We start from the raw sequence: 25,788 nt of genomic DNA, 5'->3' as shown, positions 1-25,788 counted from the left end.
GGCAGAATAAAACTAATTAAAATTCCAAATATATTTATTTTATGTTCTCATTTTTAATTTTATTTTTTATAATATATTGCTGTTTTTATTTAATATTATAAAAATATAAACTTTAATATAATGCAATAAATAATTTTTGGACACCCTGCAATATGGGTGTAATGTATGCATATGGTTTTAGCAGTCTTAACTCTAGGATTTCACAAAATAATTCTGTGCCACTAAGTGGTATTGTAGGTGGGCCTAATATACCCAGGTCTCTGCTGCCACTCTAGAAAAGAGAGTCATTGCCATCTGCTGCCACATCTTCCCCTTGTTACCTTCCCAAATATATAAATGTGGAGGTGAATGTGTCAGTATCCATGAGCAAAAATCGAGGAAAGAACGCAAAAATAGGCAGCAAGTTTCTATATTATTTGTGTTTGTTGAACCATTGAGATTTGGCAGAACATTTTTTTCTAGATAATTATTTTAAACTGTATTCTTGCTACAAAGCAACATATGCTGAAATTAACAGAAATCTAAAGAAAGTCACAATTTGTTCATTGTGAATCCACCTATCTTTTGCATTTTTAAATAAGTTCATATGTAGTGGTTTAGTCTTATAAAAAAATTGAACATTTAAAATAACTTTATCTGCTTTTTGAAAAAGTTTCCACCTGAAACAAGGAGTCTGAAATTAAAGAATAGGTAATGGTATGGCTGCTACATTCATGTTTCTAGTCACACAAGTAATGTTGTGCTACAATCTGCTTCATAATTTCTCAAAGCTTTATTTTGTGTTTCCAGCAATTTCTTCATTACCTGAACATTTCTTCTAAATTCCTCTTGGCAGTGTTTTTGAGCTTACTGTACTGCTGAAGCTGGCAATGCTAGATCTGTTCTGCATCTTTCATGCACTCTGAAGCTTCCCAGGAGGCCTACATGTCCTTGTCTGAAAGGGCCATGTGAAGAATTTCCACATGGATTGAAGGAAGTTTGAGAAATCAGGGTATTACTGGAGAGGGACTGTACAGCAAACAACTCACCCTTTCCATAATTTGAGCATTTCTGTCTCCAGCTAGTCAGTAATTCTCACATTTTCCAAATATATTTAAGGAAAAAAATTGGAAGTTTAATAAAATAATACACATACATTAGAACTAGACTTCACTGAATTATGACTAATTCATAATTAGGAGACTAATCAGACAAGCATGATCAATTATTGTGTTTCAATAATATTTTCAAAAAGTAATAGTAAGGCCCAATAAATTAATAAATTCTACAAGTAAATATTTACTGCCTCTCATATCTGCTTTTGACTACAGGCCAGAATGCAGCTGAAGGTCACAGGCAGCATTAGAAACACACTGGACATTACTCTTGAGAAGACAGTACAAGGTTTTGCCAAAGCCAATGAGGTAAAGCTGCTGAATATGGTCCTTTTGTAATGCCTAAGAATTGTTATAAAGCAGGAGGGTCTGGAGAGTATGGTTGAAATGACAAGATGGCTGTTGTGATAATGCAATTGAAACTTTCCCCATTTTTTATATTTGTTGATCATTCCTGAAGACACCCACATTATGTACAATCTAACTAAAAAAAAGTGGTTTTACCACTAGCTTTCCTGCCTACCTATGATTCAGAGGATTCTGCTACCAAAGAGCCTGCTGTGGACACAGCAGACAATTGTCAGCCTCCTCACTATCATAAATACATTAACATTCCTATATAGACCTCAGCAACAGCTCTCTTCTTAGGCATAGGAAGGCAGTTGCCTCAGCCAGCCAAACTGGCTGTCGTGCAAGAGAAGGGAAAATATTTTATAATTACTGCATTTTTACTACCCTGGAATGAAGAGTCTACTGTGAGATTAATTGTCTCAGGTGTCAAAAGAAATACATTGTGCTTCTTAATTTGGTGGATAGAAAGTGTTATTTGTGAAACTTAATAGTTTTGGTGTTATAGTTGTTGTATATATATAAAATTGCAGGATGAAGACCTGTTCTGCATGTTTCCAACCAATAGTATCCTACGGTGAAAAATAGAAAAGTATCTTATATTATGTCATAGATATAATAAAATTTATGCAGTTTATGCAGGCAGATTTCCAAGTTTTCACTCAGATAACTTCATATAACAGAAGGACAATAAAGCTGGTTGACATCTAGGAGAATCAGAACTTGGGCAAGACAGTGAAGTCTCAACTTTCTATTCTACGCATTACTATTTTTAAGACTATAAGAGGTGTAGATTGCTATGTTATTGTATGTTACTAGTTTAAGGGTATAAATAGTGTAAACTATTCTGCAATTGTTTTTTTTTATAATTCACGATAGTCCTTGTGGTACACATAACATCATATTTTATATCATGGCAATTTGTTATATATTTTTGGAAAGTTTTTCCATGACAGAGTATAACAATGGCAGACATATAACTCCTCTTTACTGAGTATTCCATACACCCTTAATCATATTCAGTGATACAAAACCACTTGTTTGGCCTCTATAATCTTTTGTTTCTGCAGCAGCTACAGTAATAAATTGATGCATTTATACCATCAGCATATATTTTTTAATTTCTTAGAGAAGGTGGATGCTTGTGGGGAGCTAAAAGGTTGTTACACAGCCACAGATAATTCTGAGACAATAAATGTTTCAAAATTGGATTACTGCAATCAGTGCTTTTTTTGTAAAAGAAAAAGGTGCCAGAACTTACACATGTCATACAACCCACCTTGCCTATCCTACAAGGTTCCATCCAAAAAAGGTGCCAGAACTCCGTTCTGGGTGTTCTGTGAGAAAAAAAGCCCTGACTGCAATAAAATATATACATTTTAACACAACATTCTGTTCCACTTTAGAAGCTTCATTTCCAACCAAACCAAACCAACAAGAAACAGCATTCTCTAATGTCACAATAGATTCTAACTTAAGTGTTCCTCTTCCTAAAGTAGTGGTTATTGTAAAAAGGTCCCTTACAATTATTACCTCTTATCCACGCTGCTTGTAGTATCCCAGAATAATATACTATTACGATTTACATTCCATCTTATTTACTACTTAGGATTCTTGCAACACATTCTTTAAGAGCTACTATTACAGCATCTTGTAATGTTGCCAAAGGCCAAGGCAGTTTATTTTCATTGTACCTTGTATTTTACTGAAGAGGAACATTCTAATGGCAGTGAAAGTGTTTCTGCTGGGGTTAACTTCAGTTCAGGAGGGTTGACTTTGTTTGAACCATGATGGGAAGACACAAATAGTTTTCTTCACTTGTGAAGCAAAAATCCTGCTTAAAACATCTTTATATCCGTTTTTGTTGTGGGCTTTAAATAGAAATGGTTACCAGTATCTATAACTTCATACCCATGCCTGGTTGAGCCCTGAACATAGAGGGACATAAATTCTTAAGACATGATATGTTTTCTTGGCATCTGGTCTTTCAGTGTGCAGACAAATATTTTTAAAAGATACACAGACATCTGAAACCCTACATATACCATGGCACCCGAAAAAGGACTTACAACTGGTCCTTGCACTTAGGACTGTCCTAGCATCCCCATGATTAAAATTCAGGTGCTTGGCAAAGGGCATGTACCTACAACAGTTGCAGTGTCCTGGGGTCATGTGATTGCCATTTACAATCTTTCCAGTTGGTTTCTGACCAGCAAAGTTAATGGGGGAAACCAGATTTACTCAACACCTGTGTAATTCACTTAACAGCAACCTTAATAACTGTGACAAAAGTTATTTTGTTTAATTGGATCAAAATTAAAGCATATATGAATTAATAAATGTTGTTTTGATCTCATGGCTGAATGTGCAGAGGTTAGAAAGACAGGATGAGATAGTCTGAGCAGCTCTATCTGTATAATACAATCTTTTAGTTACTATTATTATGATACATTTGATCCTGCATCCACTCTAAAACATTTATAACCCTTTGCCTTTTACATGCAGAGCAGAGATTTTCCAAAGGATTTTGTTACCCAAGATGCCAAGGAACAAGCTCAGAATTTTATTTTGTAGCTAGTACAGTCATAACAGGAAAAAAGCCACCCCAGGTCACAACTCACTAAGAACTGTCATTATGATGATTGATGTAATTGCAAACAGAATTCTGCATCCTGAAAAGAGGGACAAGATAGCAAAACTGCATGTAGAATTGCTCACTTTGTCTTGCTTTTTGTATGTGTACACATATAACATACAGAGAAACTGACACTGAAACTTGTTTATCAAACTGACAAGATGGTGCTGGATGGACCAAGAAAAATGAGCCTAAGGTTATTATACTACTCTTATCTTTGGTTATCCATATGTAAAGTTACCGTAAAAGATATGTGTTCCTAGTAAAGAAACAGACTTATTTTATTCAAAATGATTGGCATTGTCTGCATGATGTGCTATTCTAACAGCCTTCCTGCCTTCATGAATGTTAGTTCCACTTCTTCAGTTCTATAATATATGGTTGCAGCTGTTGCCATGGCAATTCATTTTTTTTCTAAAGAGTTGAATTGAAGACATAAAAACCAGCTGCTATCACAAGAATGTAGATTATGTTCTTATTTCTAGCATGAATGAAAAAATGGATTCCTGATTTGGCTTCTATATAATAGCAAAATAGCAGAATGGAAGGCAAAGACTTTGTGATGGATATTCAGATTCAAACTGTAGGTCAGAAATTAAAATGGGGTGAATGCTTTATAGCTCTTGCAAATTGTCCTTCTGAAATATTATGCCAAATATCTCTGCCATATTTTTATTCAGTCTTTCAAATCACTGGGTACTTTTCATTACATATAACTGCAGAAATTAAAATGATTTAGAACCCGGAACAGCTCCCCTCTAAAGAAAGGCTGCAATATTTGGAATGCACGTGATGAGGAGACAGTTTATGAAAATGGTCAAGTAATATTTTTCTTTCACCATAGTCTATCATTGATGAGATCAGCAGCTGAGGATTTAGGACAGAGGAAAAGAAACATTTCTTTGTACTTCTGGGAATTCAGTCCCACAATATTTACTTACCAATATGGACACATTTTAACAGAGAATTCAGCAAGCTTAGGTGACATAAAATTAATAGTATCTTACTAACTAGGTTGATTGCAGTATTATCTATTCATTGGACAGATTTTGATTTTGCAAGCAGCATTGTTAACCCTGGTTCATGACATGATATAAGCAATAAAGGAAAGTATTTTTTTCTAAATCAATGCTTACTTTGATATAATTTTTCAAAAGCACCTGAGAATCTGGGTTATCTTATCGTTTCTTTCTATAGATTTGCAATTACAAAACATAGTATCTATTAATTCTTGTCCCAATTTTGGTCATAACCAAAGGACTATCTCTACCTATTTATAAACAGGGAACAAACCCCACACTTACTCACCCCTATGATGTTATCTAGTGGGGGAATGAAATGTTTTCAAACAAACCATTTAGCTCAAATATCACCAAGGACTGCACACTTCAACTTTGAGTTATATATATTCTCTCCTATTAAATAGATTTTTCTCTGACTGTTTGGGTCTTGGAAGTGTTCAGCAACATATCAGACCTGGTGGTAAACAAAGACTTACAATTCTTTACTATGTATTTTTCTCATTGGGCCCATTAAGACACTGCATAGATATGGTATTGGTGGAAGAACAATGAATAAAGACTAAAAACTATGTAGCTGTTCAATCTCTTCAGTCAAAAAGAGTAGTAAGCCTTTATGAATATTAATTGTAGGAACTAATATTAAAGAGCTCACTGGGGAAGGCTACTTAAACTACTATAAAATCCTTCAGTCTTCCATGGCCCCAGACTAATGTGCAGTACAGTTAATTCCATATCAAATTACCTTAGTTTTAGAAAAACTTCCAAATTATGGAAGAAAGGTTATTGGAGGAGCAAAACAAAGTGTGAAAGTACATGAACAGAGGAGAAGAAATGGGGGGAAAGGGATCCTGTTTGCAAATAAGCTCAGTTAAAGCCGACTATACTTGATTTTTTTAAAAAGAAGTTTTATTAGTTTTCCAGGTTAACATCTATATATTTAGAAAGCATCATGGTGACTGGGTAATCAAAAATTCAGTAACAGAGTTTTGAGTACATAATTCAGGTTGCATTATCAAAACATCCTTCTTTATTTCCCTTAACATTTAAACATGCTTAAACTAATAAATTTTCAAGAATAATAAAAAAGTCAGTCCCTAATTTTTGATTTTAGTTATAGTATTCAAGTTTAGCCTTTAACATCCAAAATAATATTCACAACCCAAATTTCCCTTATTTTGCTACATCAAAAATTGTAACATCTAATACACACACAATAGCTGAATAACTAGTCTACCTAATAAACATTTTCTATTTCTCATCCTGATACATCACACATTACCAATCAACCTATATTTATCAATCTACTTCTACTTATACATAACCAAATTCTGTTTTAATTTTTATCTAATTCTTAGTTAAAATATTCAAACATCTTTTAACATCAACAGTAGGATTCATAAGCCAAATTTCCATTATTTCAGTACAAAAATTATAATATTTAAAGTAAGCCTGGTAAATACATAAGCACATTCTAGTTTTATCTCATAAACATTTTCTATTTCAGATAGATAGATCACACATTACTAAAGGAATAGCCTTTAGTAGCTCTCTAACAACTCATTTTTTAAAAAAATCTAACTCTAGTTTTCTTTTTCTGCCAACCAAAACCTTTAAGTTGCCAGATAGGTCTCCCTTCACTCCAACACATATTATTTGAATCAAAGGAGACCATCTAACCATCAATAATCCACAGAAGCCAAACCATTTGTAATCATTAGGCTGTTGCTCTGTTAAGTCAAATCTCTATATTTGCTCTGGTGTGTTTGTCTTCAATTTGGTCTGGTCTCTTCTTTCCTCTGGATTCGTCTGATTTAAGTAGAGGGTCTTATCCAATTTTGTAGTTGCTGCTTGGCTATCCAGGCTTTCAATAAGCTCTCTTTGTTGATCTTTGGCATCCTCTATTTTGGTGTTACTGTCTTCCGCTTGATATACTTCTGGAGTTGTGGGCTCTTTAGATGAGGTCAAGATTTGAGTATTAAGTTTTTCCATTGTTCCTTAAAATTCTCTGTCTTAGTGATAGTTCCTTGTACTTTTAAAACTGTAGGTTCTTTGGATGGAGCCAAAATTTGGATATTAGATTTTTCAATATCTTGTTGTTCCTTATATTCCTCTGTCTTAATAGTAGTTTGTTCCAATTTTGTTGTTTTCTGGACTATAAGTTCTTTAGTTGGAGTCTGGGTTTCAGTTTGTGAATTGAAGCTAACACCTTTATCTTTCAGTCTAGAGTTAATTATCTCTGTGGCTTCAAGAATTTTTTTCAAGTATGAGCTTATAATCGATTGAAGTTTGTGGCTGGTATCCCTCCATTTCTGGAATATCGATAGTCCTTTAGTGGAGGCTGATTTTTAAACAAGAGTCAGTAAATGTTCACCTCCACAGATCTTGAGAGCTAAATTCACCTCCCAGCTGTTTCAGGTTTTTATCTTTAGCTAATTCCAAGGACGAATCCAAGTTATAAACAGAATTATTTGCCAGTAATCCTCACTTGCTATACCAGGCTTAGCCACAAGATGTCCCCAGAGTATTTAAAATCATTTTCAGACAGAGTAAATTTTATCGAATTTAAATCCTTCTACATCTTTTTCTTTTTTTCCTTTTTTAATCTAATAGATAGGGTAGCCACTTCCCATGAAGATAGGAGTTTTTGGGTTGCCAAATATAAAAGGGATGTAGGTCCAATTAAGTTAGTTATATTTTTTCAAGGGTTTTTTTTCCCCCAGTGTAAACAAACGCCGCAATTTGAGAGGGTGGAAAAGAAAAAGTTCCCTTCCCTCTCTCCTCGCAAGGGGAAGCAGATTCAAGAGGCTTTTGACAGGAAAAAGTAAAAAGTTGGAATAAAGATAAGGCAAGTCTCACCCAGCTCCTCTGCTGTGCTTTCAAGTGCTTGATTATAAGTTTGGCCTCAGCAGGAAATGGCAGAAGCGATGGACCATAGGTGTGGCTGATCCTTTTTTTGTTGGTCCAAAGAGCTGCTCTAGATTGACGGGAGGGCTGCCGCCCTTCCACCATCAATCGGAGGGTCCTCTCCCCCGCTTGTCACCTTTCCAGGCAACTTTCGACCCCTTTACAGCCCCCCCCCACGGTGAAAGAAAGCCAGACCACGTGAGGAACAATCACCTCACACGTCTGGCAGTGCCATGATCTGGAACCGGAAGCTGACAAACTTGATTTTTGAAGCACTCTCAACAGAAAGCTCTAAAAGAAGAAAACTTTGATGCCAACATAATTTAAAACATTGCTAAATAAACTAAAACATTGCTAAATATTTGACTTTTGGAGGTAAACCTAAGCCTTACAAAGTACCATTCCTAAATCTCAAATCTGCAATTTCATTTTTGTCCTTCTATGTGTAAATAAGTAAATAGATAGACCCATGCATTGATTTAATTCAATAGGACATGGCAACTGTATACATTCTGGCTGACTCAAGCTAAGTTATATTTTTCATAGACCCTGAGGACAAACTCTATGATGGGACTCTCTGAAATCCATCTTTATTTAACAAGCAAGTAATCAACATATGGCTGCATTTAGATTGTATTTTGAGATGTAATCGGATCTATCCATAAAGCTTAAAGTAATTAAGCTATAGTGTAATGATAGTTTAGAAATGAATATTGCACAGCCAACAGTAATGCCCCCAAAATATGGCTACATAATAATTTAGAAAACAGATTTAAACTTGAATGAATACTGTGTTCTCCCATATGAAAATATAGAAAAAGCTTTAAAGAAGGAATTCAAGAAGTTATGTAAATTTCAACTTAGCCCAGATGGACAGGACAAAAACTTGAGACTTCCATTTGATTTTTGATTCTTATACTAGAAGGGAACAGATAGAATATAATTCCAAAATTCTGCATTTGTATCATATAACAATATTATAGAATTCCAGTAATTTATGTGGTCATATATTCTGACTTACTCTTTGTAGAAGGGCTGATCCTTCCGAAAACATACATAAATGAATTTTTCGGATAGTATTTCTGAAATGTCAAATTTGGAAGTGAAATACGCTCATTTAGTTGAGATCACAAGTTGAATAAAAATTATAGACTGTTATATTTGTATATTTTCAGAAAAAATAAATAACATGATTCAAAAGTCTTAAGTTTAATTATAGTAAAAATGTGGCTCATAATGCTACATTAACCATAGATAAAAATAATTCTGATCTTTTAACTTAGCTGATATTTTAAGCCTGTCATCATTATCCCCATTTGTTGCCTTTTTCATAACCTTCTCTTTGTCAAAATGCAGTAGAAATAAGGAAAGAATTATTAGCCCAGCATGTTTTTTCCACAATGGCAAAACAGATACAGTATCTATGGGGAATCTGTAAAATGCCATGATGGTAATAGATGACGGCCTGCTTTTCTTGGAGAATAACTGATATCAGAAACACATTGCTTCTAATCTTGGAATTTACTCCATGAATTTATTTAGCTACTATGAAGCTACTTAGTTTCATGGACATCATCACAATTTGAACAAATTAGAAAGCACTACTTCATGCTTATCTTGAATGTATCCAGATGATCTAGTAACCAAATGATCCCATGATTCTAGTTAAATCTTTCGAATTCCAGGTTGGATTTCAATGGATCTTTTACACCTTGTACATCAGGAATCACATGGGATATATTTCATTTCATGTATTTGTGTTAAGAAATTGCCTAGCTTTTTCATGTAAATCTTGCAAGATCATCACCCTCATTGCAGATTTTCCATCTGCCTTTGTTCCATTAGATAACTGCTCTCACAATTAGGCAGAATTGTTTCTTTTTTTACTGTTCTGATATCTTTTTAAATACTCATAGCATTTCCATTTGTCCACTGTGTTTTTCTCTTTCATTTTATGTAAGAGCAGGCACACGAAAGGATGTCTGTCTATCTGTCTATCTGCCTGTCTGTCTATCTGTCTAGCTTAAAGGCTGCCCAACAGCTTAGAATGAGTCCGCATGACATACTCTTTAAAATAACATAAAAACCAGCCATGTATGGCTAGCTATATGTCCCACAAAAACCACCATGAATAGAATAGAATATAAAATAGAATAGAATAGAATGGAATATAATGGAATATAAAATAGAATATAAAATAGAATATCTTTATTGACATTGTGTATCCCACAACGAAATTAAGTGCTGTCCACAGTTCACACTACATGCAAGTAAAAACCACAAATAAAAACATACATTATATATACACATCCCTTACATTCTATTCACCATTGCGCTTCACCCTTAATATTGCACCTCAATAGGGACTATTACTGCTGAATTGTATGAAAGGTCACTGCAAAGAAATGCAATTTGGGGAACAGTAATGTAACAGAGTGAGCGCCTGTTACTCGTCCCAGCTTCTGCCAACCTAGCAGTTTGAAAGCACGTAAAAATGCAAGTAGAAAATAGGGACCACTACGGTGGGAAGGTAACAGCGTTCCGTGCGCCTTTGGTGTCTAGTCATGCCGGCCACATGACCACGGAGACGTGCTCGGACAAGCGCTGGCTCTTCGGCTTTGAAATGGAGATGAGCACCGGCCCCTAGAGTCGGAAACGACTAGCACGCATGTGCGGGGGAACCTTTACCTTTACCTTTACCTTTAATGTCACATGGGCATAGCAAAGCAGATTCATCACTGCTTGCAGTGCTGCATTTTGAATCAGGGATGAGGGAAGCCCCATTTAGAATGCATTGCAATAGTCCAAATGTAAGATGACCCAGGTGTGAGTAACTGGAGGGCTTTCCAAAATAGAAATGGGCACAATTGGTGCACAAGATGAAATTCTAGGGATACAATCTTTATGGGGGTCTCAATGCTTCCCTCCCTCTTTAATTGTTTTTTCAACAATTGTATTGTGTTTTTATTGTTTGATGCCGAGCGTTATTTAATAAAAAAAAATAAACTGAGCAAAGGTCTTATTGAGCAGGCACAGGAAAAATGAATCCAGGATTACTCCCATTACACAAGTGTAATCCCATCAAAAAGTAAAGATGGATGGTCTACAGATCTTGGCGGGGGGGGAGGGAGGGAGAGAGAAATATCCACAGGCAATCAGTCTTGACAGGATTGAGCATAAGCCTGTCCCACCTTCCCCCAATACCCTGGCTGTGAGACCTGTAGGACATATAGACACTTGGTCAGGAAATTGACAGCCTATATAACTAGTACCATCTGCATTTTGATGATACTGGACCCTGAAGTGACAGATGATAGATACTCCATACTTTCATGTAAAGATATTAAACAGAGGAGAGCATCAAACCCTGACCCAACATAAGATGAAGGGCTGAGGCTTCCCTGTCAACACAAAAATTGGAAATTAGTGAAAATTCACCAAATGCAGTAATACTGTATGATTAAAATATCACTATTGTAGAGTTCCTCAACTGCTATATTAAGATTCTCTTAATCATTTATGTGATTATCAAACAGAGAAAGGAACAATATATAATTTTCTTATTAGCCTAATTATTTATGGTTATCATATTTTTTTTTTATTGAAAAGTTTTAAAATACAGTTTTCCTTTAAGAATCCCCCCTTCCCCCTCCCTCCTCCCCCCTCCCTACCTCCCCCCCTCCCCCCCTCTCCCCCTCCCCCCCCCGACTTCCCAGAGCTAAATACAAGGTATATGTATAAAAAGCAATCATAAACAATCATATACTAACAACTATAAACTCTAAAATCCATCACTCTCTAGCTTATATAGGATAAAACAAATAATAATAATATTAAATATATATAAAAAGAAACTAAGATAAGAAAAGAAAAAAAAAACGAAAGAAGACTTATTCAAATGCTACATAAAACTTCTTAACCCTATACTTGTTCTGGATAAAATCAATCCATTTTCTCCATTCCATAATATAGCGTTCTTGCGAATGATCTTTCAAATAGGCCGAAATCTTCGCCATCTCTGCCAGGTCGGAAACCTTTAAAGTCCACTCCTCTATGGTCGGCAATTCCTCTTTCTTCCAATATTGGCCTATCAAAAGTCTTGCCGCCGTAATTAAATTCAACATCAACTTGGTGTCCACAACTGTGGCATCTGTAATTATTCCCAACAAAAAAAATTGCGGACAAAACTTTAACCTCTGTTTAAAAATCTTCTGCATGTTCCACCAGACTTTTATCCAAAAAGCCTTAACCTTTTTACAAGTCCACCATATGTGAAAATATGTTGCGTCTTCATCACCGCACCTCCAACATTTAGGCTGATAATTCGGATACATACTTGCAAGCTTTTTAGGATCTAAATGCCATCTATAAAACATTTTGTAAAAATTCTCTCTTAAATTTTGAGCTTGTGTAAATTTTACGTTCCTCACCCAAATCTTTTCCCACGTGTCCATTGTGATGACTTCCTGGATATTTTGGGCCCATTTTATCATACAATCCTTAACAAGCTCTGTTTCTGAGTCAATCTCTATCAATGCAAGATATATCCGTTTGATATGTGCTGGTCCCTGATTCCTAATTTGCTTTATCAAATTTTCATCAGTCATTGCAAATCCATTTTTCTGGTCTTCTTTCCAACTGGCCCGTAACTGAGTATATTGAAACCAATTTTGAACAACCTTCTCTTCTCGCAAGAGGCTATATGATTTCAAACACCAAACATTTCTTTCCAAACTGAGAATCTCCTTATACGTAGTCAAATCATGTTTGAAGCCAGCATGTATATTTTCTATTGCGTGTTTTGGAATTGCCCACAATGGTATCTTGCAACTTAACTTATGTCTGTACTTCTTCCAAACTCTCAGCAATGCCTGTCTTAAAATATGCACCCTAAACACGTTGTCTACCTTCTTATCATACAACAAATATGCATGCCAGCCAAACAACAAATCGTGGCCCTCAAGATTTAATAACCTCCCTTGCGTCAAATTAATCCAGTCACTTATTCCTACTAATGCAGCAGCTTCATAATATAATTTAAAATTAGGCAATTTAAGGCCACCTCTCTCACGAGTATCCTGCATAATCTTAAGTTTAACTCGTGGTTTTTTCCCTGCCCACACAAATTTATTGATACCTCGCTGCCATTCCTCCAGATTAGAATCTTTCTTAAGAATCGGTATCATTTGAAATAAAAATAAAAATTTAGGCAGGACATTCATTTTTACTGCTGCAATCCGACCCAACAAAGACAATTGCAATTTTTTCCAACTCTCCAATTCTTTTTGAATTTTTCCCCATAATTATTCATAATTATTTTTATATAACTTTGTATTAGAGGGCGACAAAATCACCCCCAAATATTTAACCCTTTTAACAATCTCAAATCCAGTTAATCCTTCTAAAAGGGCCTTTTGCGGTGTTGTCATGTTTTTGGCCATAATTTTTGTTTTTTGTACATTAACCTTAAATCCAGAAACCTTCCCATATTGTGTTATTATCTCCATCAGGTCCACAACAGAGTTCTCTGGCTGGGTCACTGTAACAACCAGATCGTCTGCGAATGCTCTCAATCTGTAGTCCTGATCTCCAATTTGAATCCCCTTAATTTTTTCCGAATTCCGAATTTTAACCAATAATATCTCTAATGTTAACACAAATAGCAAGGGCGATAATGGACACCCTTGCCTTGTGCCCTTCTCAATATTACATGTTTCTGTCAAACTATTATTAACTATAATTCGGGCAGTTTGTTTTTGATATAATGCCCTGATCGGTTGTAAAATTTTTTCCCCAAAATCCATTTTATCTAAAACTTTCAACAAAAATTTCCAATTCAGTTGATCAAAAGCTTTTTCAGCATCTAAAAAAATTAGCACCGCAGCAATCTGGTTGTTCCTTTCCAAAAACTCTAACACATCAACTATATGCCTCACATTATTTTTCATTTGCCTACCACTAATAAACCCTGTTTGATCCCCATGAATCACCTGTTGCAGAACCCTCATCAGTCTATTAGCCAAAACCTTAGCAAATATTTTGTAATCTGTGTTTAAAAGCGATATTGGTCTATAATTTTTAACTTGAGTAACATCTTGGTCTTCCTTCGGAATCAAAGAGATAAAAGCTGTTCTCCAAGACGGTGGCACCTTTCCCCCCCTCTGGATTGTCTGGAACAGTTCCTTTAACGGTTTTATCATTTCTAATTGTAAATTTTTATAATAGGCCGCAGTCAAGCCATCCGTACCTGGTGCTTTATCCACCTTCAATTCCTTAATTGCTATAAAAATTTCTTCTTCTGTAATCAGTTGATTAATCCCTTCTTTTTGTAATTGCGTAAGAACCGGGATGCTAGCATTTTCCAAATATATATCAATGTCCTTTTCATTAATTTTCTCCTTAGCATATAATTTAGAATAAAAATCCACAAAAGCGTCCTTGATGAGATCCTGTTGAAACACAACCCTTCCTTTATGCTCAATCTTGTCTATATTAGAAGCCCTTTGTTTTTTCCTCAATCTATAAGCTAACCACCTGCCTGGTTTGTTAGCGTTACAAAAAGTGTTATGCCTGGCAAACCGCAGATTGGTTGCCACTTGGTCAGCCATTAATTTATCAAATTGACCTCTTAACAATTTAATAGCCTCCTTAGTCTTCACATCCTCTGAATTCAAAATCAAAGCCTTTTCTTTTTCCTTTATTTCATTCTCCAATTCTTTCCTCCTAGCTTCCACAGCACGTCTATGTTTGTTATCATATTTTTGACATAATGCTCCTGTTAAGATTCACTATTTCAGAACTTGCAAGTTGGCAGTACTATTTTTTTGTTAATAGATATATTATGAGCAAACAAACTGGTCTGTAGTTGTTACGAAAGGTAAATAAGTTTCTGAATACAAGAACACAATTTTAAAAAAATGTAAAGGAGTCCCTGAAGATTTTACTCTGCTAATTGTAGCCAATTTTAAGGGGCGGTGCTAATCTCCTTTTCTTTAAGTCATTGAGCCAGCACTGTCTGAAGATGTTCCCATGATCTTGTGGCCAGCATGACATGCTGCAGCACAAAGTATATGGCAAAACTGTAATATGCTATTACCCTCCCACCAAAATGGTACCTATTTAGCTATTTGCATTTATATGCTTTCAAACTGCTAGATTGGCAGGAGCTGAAACAAGTGATGGGAGCTCACTCTGTCATGTGGTGGTAGGACTTGAACCGCCAGAATATAGACCTTTTCTGACATCTTTTAAGCCACTGAGCTTAAATACAGATAAGCAGTAAAATGATCCTATCATGTATAATGTATATGAATGATTCTGTTTGAATCTCTTTATGTTCTTGCTCATGGTAGGATTTGTTGTTGTTAGCTGCGAAGTCGTGTCCGACCCATCACGACCTCCAGGCCTTCTGGACCCGTACCAGTCCGGTTTCAAGCCCGGCTACAGCACAGAAACAGCAATGGTTGCACTGGTTGATGATCTCTGGTGGGCCTGGGACAGGGGCTGCTCCTCTGTCCTGGTCCTACTTGACCTCTCAGCGGCTTTTGATACCATTGACAATGGTATCTTGCTGCGACGGCTCGAGGGGTTGGGAGTGGGAGGCACTGTTTTATGGTGGTTCTCCTCCTACCTCTCGGGCCATTCGCAGTTTGTATCAGCAGGGGGACAGAAATCTACCCTGAGGCCCCTCTCTTGTGGGCTGCCTCAGGGGTTGGTTCTCTCCCCCCTCCTGTTTAACATCTATATGAAGCCGCTGGGTGAGATCATTCGTGGCTTTGGGGTGAGATATCACCAATATGTGGATGATACCCAGCTGTTCATCTCCACCACTAGCCAACCCAGTGATGTCCTTGACATGATGTCCTGGTGCCTGGAGGTGGTGCGGGTCTGGATGGGAAGGAACAGGCTCAGGCTTAACCCCTCCAAGACCGAGTGGCTGTGGATGCCGGCATCTCGTATGGTTCAACAAGTTCCATCTCTTTTGATGGGGGAGGCACTGCCCCCCTCAGAAAGGGCCCGCAACTTGGGTGTCCTCCTGGATTCACGGCTTAATTTGGAAGATCATCTAACGGCCATGACAAGGGGGGCCTTTGCACAGGTTCACCTAGTGTGCCAGTTGTGCCCCTTTCTGGACCGAGATGCCCTATGCATGGTTACCCATGCCCTCATCACTTCTTGCCTGGATTACTGCAATGCTCTTTACATGGGGCTGCCCTTGAAGTGCACCCGGAGGCTTCAGCTGGTGCAAAATGCGGCCGCGCAGGTGCTTATGGGAGTATCTCCATACTCCCATGTTACACCACTCCTCCTCAAGCTGCATTGGCTTCCGGTTACCCTCTGGGTGCGATTCAAGGTGCTGGTAATAACCTTTAAAGCCCTACATGGCTTAGGTCCGGGGTACTTGCGAGACCACCTGCTGCCATTGTCAACCTCCCATTGCCTGGTTCGCTCCCACAGAGTTGGCCTCCTCAGGGTGCCATCGGCCAGGCAATGCCATCCGGCGACCCCCAGGGGGAGAGCCTTCTCTGTGGGCGTGCCGACCCTCTGGAATGAACTGTCTCCAGAGCTGCGGACGGCCCCTGACCTTCGGTCTTTCCACCGTGACTTGGTTATTCCAACAAGCGGGTCTGGACTGACTATGTTTTTTAAATTTGGCTTTTATTGAGTTAAATTGTCATGTATCTTATTACATTTACTGTTTAATTCTTTTTTAAATTTTGTATTCCATGTTTCTTAATTTTTTTGTTGTGAGCTGCCCTGAGTCCTTAGGGAGAAGGGTGGCATATAAATTCAATAAATCTAATCTAATCTAATCTAATCTAATCTAATCTAATCTAATCTAATCTAATCTAATCTAATCTAATCTAATCTCTACCATCTTCCTCCCAAGGTAGGATTAGCCCTAACTATATATGTAATCAACATCTGTATCTATCTTTTGTCTCATATCTTAAAATGTAAAATAATAATTGCTTGAAAGCTTACTATTCTTCAGTTTATAAGGGACAAAAGTCTCCAGAATAAGGAGCAAGGAAACATGAATTGCCTTGTAATGAAAAGAATAAGAACCCTTCCAAGTAACTACCCTGTCATTATACAAATCTGTCTTACTACAAAGAAACATTATTCAAGTTAGTATTGCATTGTCCATATCATTTGTAACCATTGTGGAATGTTATTACATGTCATCTGTTTCTATACAGATAAACAGCAGGACATTTACTGATTACGCCAAACAATCAGTGATTATTGTTTGACTAGTTCAGTGCACAATTGACCTTGTTGTCCATCCCCAAATCCCTTCTGTCTTTCATCTCTCTCTCTCTGTGTGTGTTTGTATGTATCTGGCAAGGAGAACTTTTTATTTATGTTACTATTTTTTAAAAATATTTTAAGTTGTTTCAAGTAAATTACTTGAAGAATTTATAAATGGAAAAGCAAATAAGTTACAACAATATCATAAAAAAACCTTGCTTCCCTCTCAGTCCATCAATTTGTCTAATATAATCAGCACAATCTATTTGATTTGTGATGAGGTCTGGGCATGGAAAAGTGTGACAGAATGAGACTGAGAGAATGAATCTACTGGACATGACTTAAAGAAATACCATCAAAAGGAAAAGGAGGAAAGAAACATTGTAAAATGTTGGATGGACGAATGAGGCCATCCATTGTGTAGCTTTCTGAACAAATATTGGATTTGCAGCATGGAAAGAAATAAGAGAGAACAAATATAACATTCTTCCTTGTCTTCTTTAAAAAACCCTGTACCACAAGGAATCAAAGATTGCATATAATGGTTTTATCTTTAAGAAAAATGATTTTGGTTTCATTAGCTTTTAGAGGTTCTTACATTTGTGTCTTAGGAAATAGTGATGTTTTTAGATTAAATAACAATTTTGTTCTTTTGTCTGTACAATAAGAAGAAAGATAATTTTCACCCATCCTCTTTCCTCCCTGTAGCTTCAGGGAGGTTGTTGATAGATATGGTACTTCAAGGAAAACACTGGAAAACATTTCTCGCTATTCTGCTGTTCTAAGCTCCCATTGAATCAAAAGCTCTCATTGTTTTAGAAACCCATTCTTATACATTATTTGTTTCACAATAAAATTAACAAATTAAAAATTACTTATCCAATGGAGATCGTCTGATAATCAGGTCCATTTGAAAAGTACAGACTATTTTATTCTTTAGATTTGGCTTCTTCTGAATTCGCAAGGCAGTTACACTTCTGAAACTTCCCTGCTGACTCTATATACTTTTTAGAAGAGCTAGCTGTAATCACCATCAAAAAACTGTCCATTGAGTTATAGCTTTGAAGTATTTATACTGGCACTTGATTGGCAAGAAGTTGAAAGAATACATTCTGATTTCAGATTCGCAGCTGGAGATTAGTTTTAGCTTCTATATAAATCTTTGCTATTTAAATGCACCCACTTGATATAAAGGTTATTGAGTATGTCCGTGAAAAATTCTACAAGGTCCTTTAATTTGACAGAATAATAATAATAATAATAATAATAATAATAATAATAATAATAATAATAATAATAATAATAATAATAATAATAAGAAGAAGAAGAAGAAGAAGAAGAAGAAGAAGAAGAAGAAGAAGTTGTTGGAAGGGACCTTGGAGGTCATCTAGTCCAACCCCCTGCTCAGGCAGGAAACCCTATACCATTTCACGCAAATGGCTGTCCAGTCTCTTCTTAAAAACCTCCAGTGTTGGAGCATTCACCACCTCTGGAGGCAGGTTGTTCCACTGGTTAATTGTTCTAACTGTCAGGAAGTTTCTCCTTAGTTCTAGGTTGCTTCTCTCCTTGACTAGTTTCCATCCATTGCTTCTTGTCCTGCTTTCAGGTGCTTTGGAGAATAGCTTGACTCCCTCTTCTTTGTGGCAGCCCCTGAGATATTGGAACACTGCTATCAATGTCACCCCTCACCCTTCTCTTCATTAAACTACAGATACCCAATTCCAGCAACCGTTCCCGATATGTTTTAGCCTCCAGTCCCCCAATCATCTTTGTTGCTCTTCTCTGTACCCTTTCTAGAATCTTGACATCTTTTTTATATCGTGGTGACCCAAACTGGTAGGTTAGAATCAGAATGTAGGAAAGACACCATTTCACAGAATGTGAAGTCTATTTGGAAAGGGAAAATCTATCATAAACATTACATCTATGACGTTAAAAGGTGACTTGGAATTATGATTTGACAAAAGAAGTAACACTTTTATTCTATTGATAGTTATGTGGCAAAGTTCCTACTGATTTGGATTATCTGACTTTAAAATTTAAATTGTCATGCTTTTAAGATATACAAAATATTTGATTTAAGTAGACAGCAAATTCATTCCTTTTTTTTTTTGCCAAAACTCGTAAGTGAACATTTTTAAAGCAGGTGTTAAGTAACCATTGATTTTGTTCATCCTTAAAATTAACAAATATAAAACATAAAATATTGATTGATTTGAGCATCTGATCAGATAAAATTCATTATTTAAGAGAGGAGGACCAAACTGAAGCATGTCTGATTTCCTGCTCTTATAGGGAAAAAAAGGAGAGAAAAAGGCCTTGATTTTCTAAGCTGTACTGTCTAAATAAAAATTTATGGTAGTGAAAGAGCGATAGTTTTGGCCATTTAAGAAAGAGGGCCATTTAAACTGCAAGTAGGGGTGTAAAAGTGTAGCGTAAAATGAAAGTCAATTTGGTATAGTGGTTAAGGCATCAGGCTAGAAAGTGGGAGAGCATACTTTCGAGTCCCACTTTAGACACAAAGTCAGATCTTGCGCCAGTCACTTTCTGTCAGGCCTAGGGAGGAAGCAATGGCAAACCACCTTAGAAAATATTTGCCAAGAAAACTGCAGGGATTTGCTCAAGCATTCTTTGAAAACTGGACACAACTGAATAAAAAAAGTGGTACAATGAGAAAAGTCATTATGCAGGAAAACCTGCAAAAACTGTAACGTCAAAGAAAATAAAAAATGCTTTAAGAAGATCTCAATATTTTGCAGAAGCAAAGCTATACCAAATCTTTATGATAACAAATTTACAACATACAGTGTAACTTCCCCACTTAAAACTACAGGCTACACAAAACTGTTTAGCCTTCTGGTTGCATAGGTTTGGCTTATGAAACATACTGAGGAATATTGCTAGAAATTGCTTTACCTGTACCACAGAACAAGTGAGAACAGATTTTTTTATGTGTTATATCATAGTTTCATCATACTTAGTTTGTAAATACCATTAGTAACCAAGAATTACTCATCCCATATTTTTACATTTGGTGTGTCAATGTTGCTAACATTGGATGTTCCTGTGCTGAAAACTGATGAAAATGCAGCCATTTCCTCTTTCTCTTTAACATCCTTTTTCTGGTATTTAGAAATTAGGTGCAGTAAGGGGGGGTTGGGATGAAAGCTCAAGATCAGCTAGCCATAATAATAACTCTGCTTTGTGGGAACCCAAGGACAAGCTGATAATGTTTTGGTGGGCTGGGGACCTGGGGAGGAAATCTGCATTTTAGGCTAATTGGAGAATGTGATTTATGACAGCTTATTGGAGGTGGGAATTGCACTTTGTTACTTTGTATCTTGGGGAAGGGAACTTAGTTTTTGGGTTCAACTATATAATGCCGATACTTTGTCTCCTGAATAAAATGTTCTTTAAGGAAGAATCTTGCCTTGAAGTTCTTTTGATGGGTTTTATTTATCGGAACAATGACATTGTATTGATTACTTCAGGGAAAAATGTATTTTTCTTTATTAAATTTAAATTTATTCCCCCTTTCATCTTTTTTCAACCTCACAATATTATTTTGAATTTTATTTGTCTTCTAGTGTATTAATTATTACACCCAATTTTTCCTCAGCTTAAAATATGATCAACATTTCTTCCTTCTTTTTCATTCAACTTATTAACTTAAATATTGAAGGATAATCCTCTCCCAACTGAACAGGATGTACAGATGAGTATTATTTGAATATGGTTTTTGAAATAATTATATTATTAGTAAAGCCTGATGCTTAACATTACAAAAATAGCTTGATTTTTTTAACAAAACCTATAGTTAAAATTCTCCACAGACAAGACTAACATCAAATCAAGACAAAGCAAAGTAAAAACAAATCAGTTTGTTTTTGTAGTATATATTATTTCCTTTCTATTTATCTATTTATCTTAGAATCCAGCAGAAGCCTTATTTTTGCTATTTTGGTTCTTATGTAGGCAATTTTTTCCATGTCAAATAGAACCATTAATATAATCGCCCTGCCTATAGTTACCTGTGAAAATTGAAATTCAGGGTCTGTTGTTCAGTTCAGTATAAATTATATAGGAATTTCCCTATTTCTGTAAGAGAATTTCTTTGTTAAGCCTTATTGTTGTAATAGGATTACAATATAACCAAAATGCAAAATGTGAATGTAAGCAAATTCTAGGTTCCAGGCCACACAAAAATATGAGTTGCTTCAATTACCAGATTTTTCTCCATGCACTTTTCTTTTATTTGTATGTTAGATATACAAATATCTATTGTACATCTATTTGTTTGTATATTAAATTTATTTTCCCCCTCAAAATAAGACTCAAGAAGGCTGACAACAATCAAATACAAAACAACCCCAAATCTGAGTATGAATTCCAGCCTGCACCTCCAATTTGTATGTCAGTTTCTAAATTAAAAACCCTATTTTGCACACTATAGAATATTATGAGTATACTTTGACTTAAAGTGGCATTGCACTTATGGTTAAGGTTGATAATCTAGTCTACTTTTCTCTATATTATTAAAAAGCAATAAGCAAAAATCTTCATTCACCTAAATATGATCAGCAATGAAAATCAATACCTGATGATAAAACAGAACAACGAAAGATAATGGTAAGATACTGGTGAAGAATGTATCAATACTTAAAGAAGGAGATCTGATCTTATGGAACCAAGTTGCATGGTTTAATTATGAATGGAAGAGGCAAAATGTATGTCAGAAAATCTGAATTGTTATACTATGTATAAAATTAGGAATTCATAGATTACTACACATGGCAAAAGTATTAATATAAAAGTAGGATTAATTTGAGCATTTATGATAAATATTGTTAAAATAATACAGAATACTAAGATATAAAATATTTTAAATGTGCGACAAACCATTTTTTGGGAAGTTTCAAATAACACTTAGGAGTATTTCATGCAATCTACTGCAGTGGTCTTATTTTTTTATGGTCCTTGAACTACAGCATTAGAGAATGACATTTTATTCTGACCTTTCTTAAGAAATCAAGAGCTTTTAAAGTGTTTAAATATATTAATTATGTTGAAGGCTTACTGAGTTAGAAGACATCTAAACATCCGAGTAAAGATGTTTGACATCTGGATGCATATGTGATTCCTGAGTTATATTTATAGAAACATTTAAATGTTACTTTCAGTTTTGTCAGCTTCATATTTTTTTCCAAAATATTCTTATAGTCACCTACAAAGACTAGGAAATGTATGGTAAACCAAGTAAAATTTATGTAGCATTATATGATGCCATCTGTTTCTAACACAATATATTAAAAGAATGTATGGAATCACTTTTCTGAACTAAGGTAATGTAATTTAGATGACAATACATAGAGAGATAAACATCAGATGAATCATAAGGCTGGACTGAAAGTCATCTTGATTCACACTTATTCATTGTGAATAGAAGTCTCTGATCATAGAAGCTTCGACACCAAGGCGGACAGTCAAACATGAATAAAATCTGAAACGCTCTCTTAATTTAATTTAGTTCATACAAAGTTATTCATTGAAAAATAGTGCATATTGCTATGTTCAAAGAATTATTAGGAGGCCAGAATTGAAATCCACATTGCCAGCCATTTATAACAAACTGTACTGCTCACTATTCTTTTAAAAACTATAATGAAGGGGAAACACACACAAAAAAATATGAGATCTCATATCTTTCTGTTCTTCTTTTATCAATAAAAACCTGGCCACTGGGGAAACAGTACTTCACATGCCCTATCTGGTAGAAGCTATGATAATTTCAAAATATGTGTAAGATATCACCACACCAATGATGCAAATAATTTACTTTCATAATTTTATGTAAATACATGATTCAATGTGATAAGGTAAAGGTTCCCCCGCACATGCATGCTAGTCATTTCCAACTCTAGGGGCCGGTGCTCATCTCCGTTTCAAAACCGAAGAGCCAGCGCTTGTCCGAGGATGTCTCCGTGGTCATGTGGCCGGCATGACTAGATGCCAAAGGTGCACGGAACGCTGTTACCTTCCCACCGCAGTGGTCCCTATTTTTCTACTTACATTTTTACGTGCTTTCGAACTGCTAGGTTGGCAGAAGCTGGGATGAGTAACAGGCGCTCACTCTGCTACGCGGCACTCGGGATTCGACCCGCCAAACTGCCGACCTTCTGATCGACAAGCTCAGCGTCCTAACCCACTGAGCTCGAAAGCACGTAAAAAATACAAGTAGAAAAATAGGGACCACTATGGTGGGAAGGTAACAGTGTTCCGTGCGCCTTTGGCGTCTAGTCATGCCGGCCACATGACCACGGAGACGTCCTCGGACAAGCGCTGGCTCTTCGGCTTTGAAACGGAGATGAGCACCGGCCCCTAGAGTCGGAAACGACTAGCACACATGTGCGGGGGAACCTTTACCTTTACCTTTACAATGTGATACAAGTATGTAATTGTGTAATCTGTGTGATTATGTTAATACAGCCACCATCCCATCCCTCTGTCCTGTAGAAGGGAAAAAAAAACATTCCATAAGAACAAGATATCTGGAGATCACCTTCTAGTCAGCATTTATTCATATACCAAATAAAACTGTCAACATGAAACCTTTATTTTCTGTTGCAATGTTATAACATTGTTATTTAAATATTCTAAAAAACATGTGCAATAATACACAGATACATGCTATGGCTGGGATTATACATGACTTCTACCCATAGTTTGTTTACACAAACAAAATAAAAATTGACAGATAACACACTAAAGCAAAGCCCAATAAATCATATCATAGTTTAGCCCACTGTGTAAACTATGATGACTATGAAGAATGATTGTATAATTTTATAATATGTATAAAAGCTTGGTAATTTTTTAAACCGATGTGTGAATGTGCTTTAAAGTATACAAGTTAATATTCAGCCAGGAAGAATCAAGTTTATTTAGCCTCATTCATTCTGATGCATTAATTTCTCATGGTGAAGTAGATTTCACCAGTGGATTTCACAATTAGTTTAATGGGTCTTAAGGCATGAGTAGGTGTGCACCTACTTATGATTTAAAATAAAACAATGCCTCCTATTTTGTAGGTACTCCGTGGAAATCTCAGTGCAGAGCCACTTATGAATCGGTGCAGCTTCATTTATCTTAGATAAAGGTTTAATGAGGTAATAAGAATTAAAATAAAAGTATTACTTTAAAGGCACCAACAAGTGAATGTTAACATATAAGTAATATTTAGCAACAATTGAAATTTCTCTTGTTATATGTATAAGAAAAGCATAATTCAGAAATAGTAAGGAACATCCATTACTGACTTACTTTAACAAAAGAGATTTTGCACTTACTGTGTGAGAACTATAGCCACAGCATCATTAAGGACACTTTCTCCAAAAAGGAGAGTATAAAGATCTGTATCAACATGAAGCTCATGAAAAATAGCTAGGACTGTCACTAGAAGAAATAAAAAAAGAAAATACGTTATGCTCAGATTTCTTTTGACTAAATGAATTAAAGGCCATACATATCATGCCTTTTTGAGGTAAACAATATTAAGTGTATAAGATAGGAAAAAGAAATGCAGCTAAATCTAGTTTATACCAACACAAATCACTACACCACTTTATATCTTCATTTTTGCAAACAATTGTTGTTTACCTTGTGTCCATATAATTGCTTTATACATTTCTTTTTTGATCTTTTAACTTCAGTTTCTTCTGAGGATTTCATCAACTCTGTCTTGACCATTACTTTCTCCATCTTTCTTTTACTCTATTCACTATTACTTACTATATTTGGTTTGCAATTTGATTCTCATTTATTCTATGTAACCAAATTAACTCAGCGTATTCCTTTTTTACTGGTCTCTTTTATATTCAATTCACATGCCTTCAGCACCAATTTATTATTGACCGTATCTCTTTTTGTTTTATTATATACATAATTTCTTCTGAATTCAAGGTATGCTTATGCTTCTTGTGACTTACCCAACTTTTATCTGGATAAAACAGAAGCAATACATGGCCATGTTTTCCCCCCATCTTTTTACTCTTTGTTGTGCTTATAGAAGCATTCTACCTACTCTCTTTCTAACAGTATTTATATACCTTAAAATTTCCCTATCCTTTGTTTTTCATATTTAATGAACATTCTACCAAGACATACAAGTTCAATGGCTCACTCTAATTTTTGTTATTTATATGTAATTTGCAACAGCTTAGTCCATTTCCCTGTCAAACATAACTGCCTTGGTCTTGGATACATTATTTTTTAGTTCTATATTCCATACTGCATCATATATTCCAATATTTGCTGCAACTCATTCAGATTCAGAGCTCACACATTTCTAATGTCACCATTAGCATCTCTTATACATTTACCCTAATTATATTAAACAACCAAGAGGACATCATGCTTCTTTATCATAATCCTTGGTCAGTATTGAACTGATCACTGAGCTTCCCATTTATTCTCACATGCTTTATTTCTATTGGAAACTCTACTGTCACATTCACCAACCAATATTAATTTC

At 35.7% G+C, this 25,788-nt stretch overlaps 1 protein-coding gene across 1 annotated transcript in view; it reads right to left on the bottom strand.

Moving 5' to 3' along the window:
- The window catches only part of SLC9A9 (solute carrier family 9 member A9), a gene marked incomplete at its 3' end in the record, with an annotated part of 226,386 nt that overhangs the window by 144,069 nt on the left and 56,529 nt on the right, over window positions 1–25,788 (bottom strand). Inside the window, exon 6 of the mRNA XM_081328638.1 lies at window positions 24,605–24,710. Within this exon, the coding sequence (XP_081184764.1) occupies window positions 24,605–24,710 (106 nt within the window). The remainder of the gene's footprint in view (window positions 1–24,604; window positions 24,711–25,788) is intronic.

The sequence above is a fragment of the Vipera berus genome (assembly GCF_964194415.1).
Source record: "Vipera berus genome assembly, chromosome: 5".
In the NCBI taxonomy this organism is placed as follows: Eukaryota; Metazoa; Chordata; class Lepidosauria; order Squamata; family Viperidae; genus Vipera; species Vipera berus.
The sequence above is the reverse complement of the archived record's forward strand: the minus strand, read 5'-3'. Positions and strand labels throughout refer to the sequence as shown.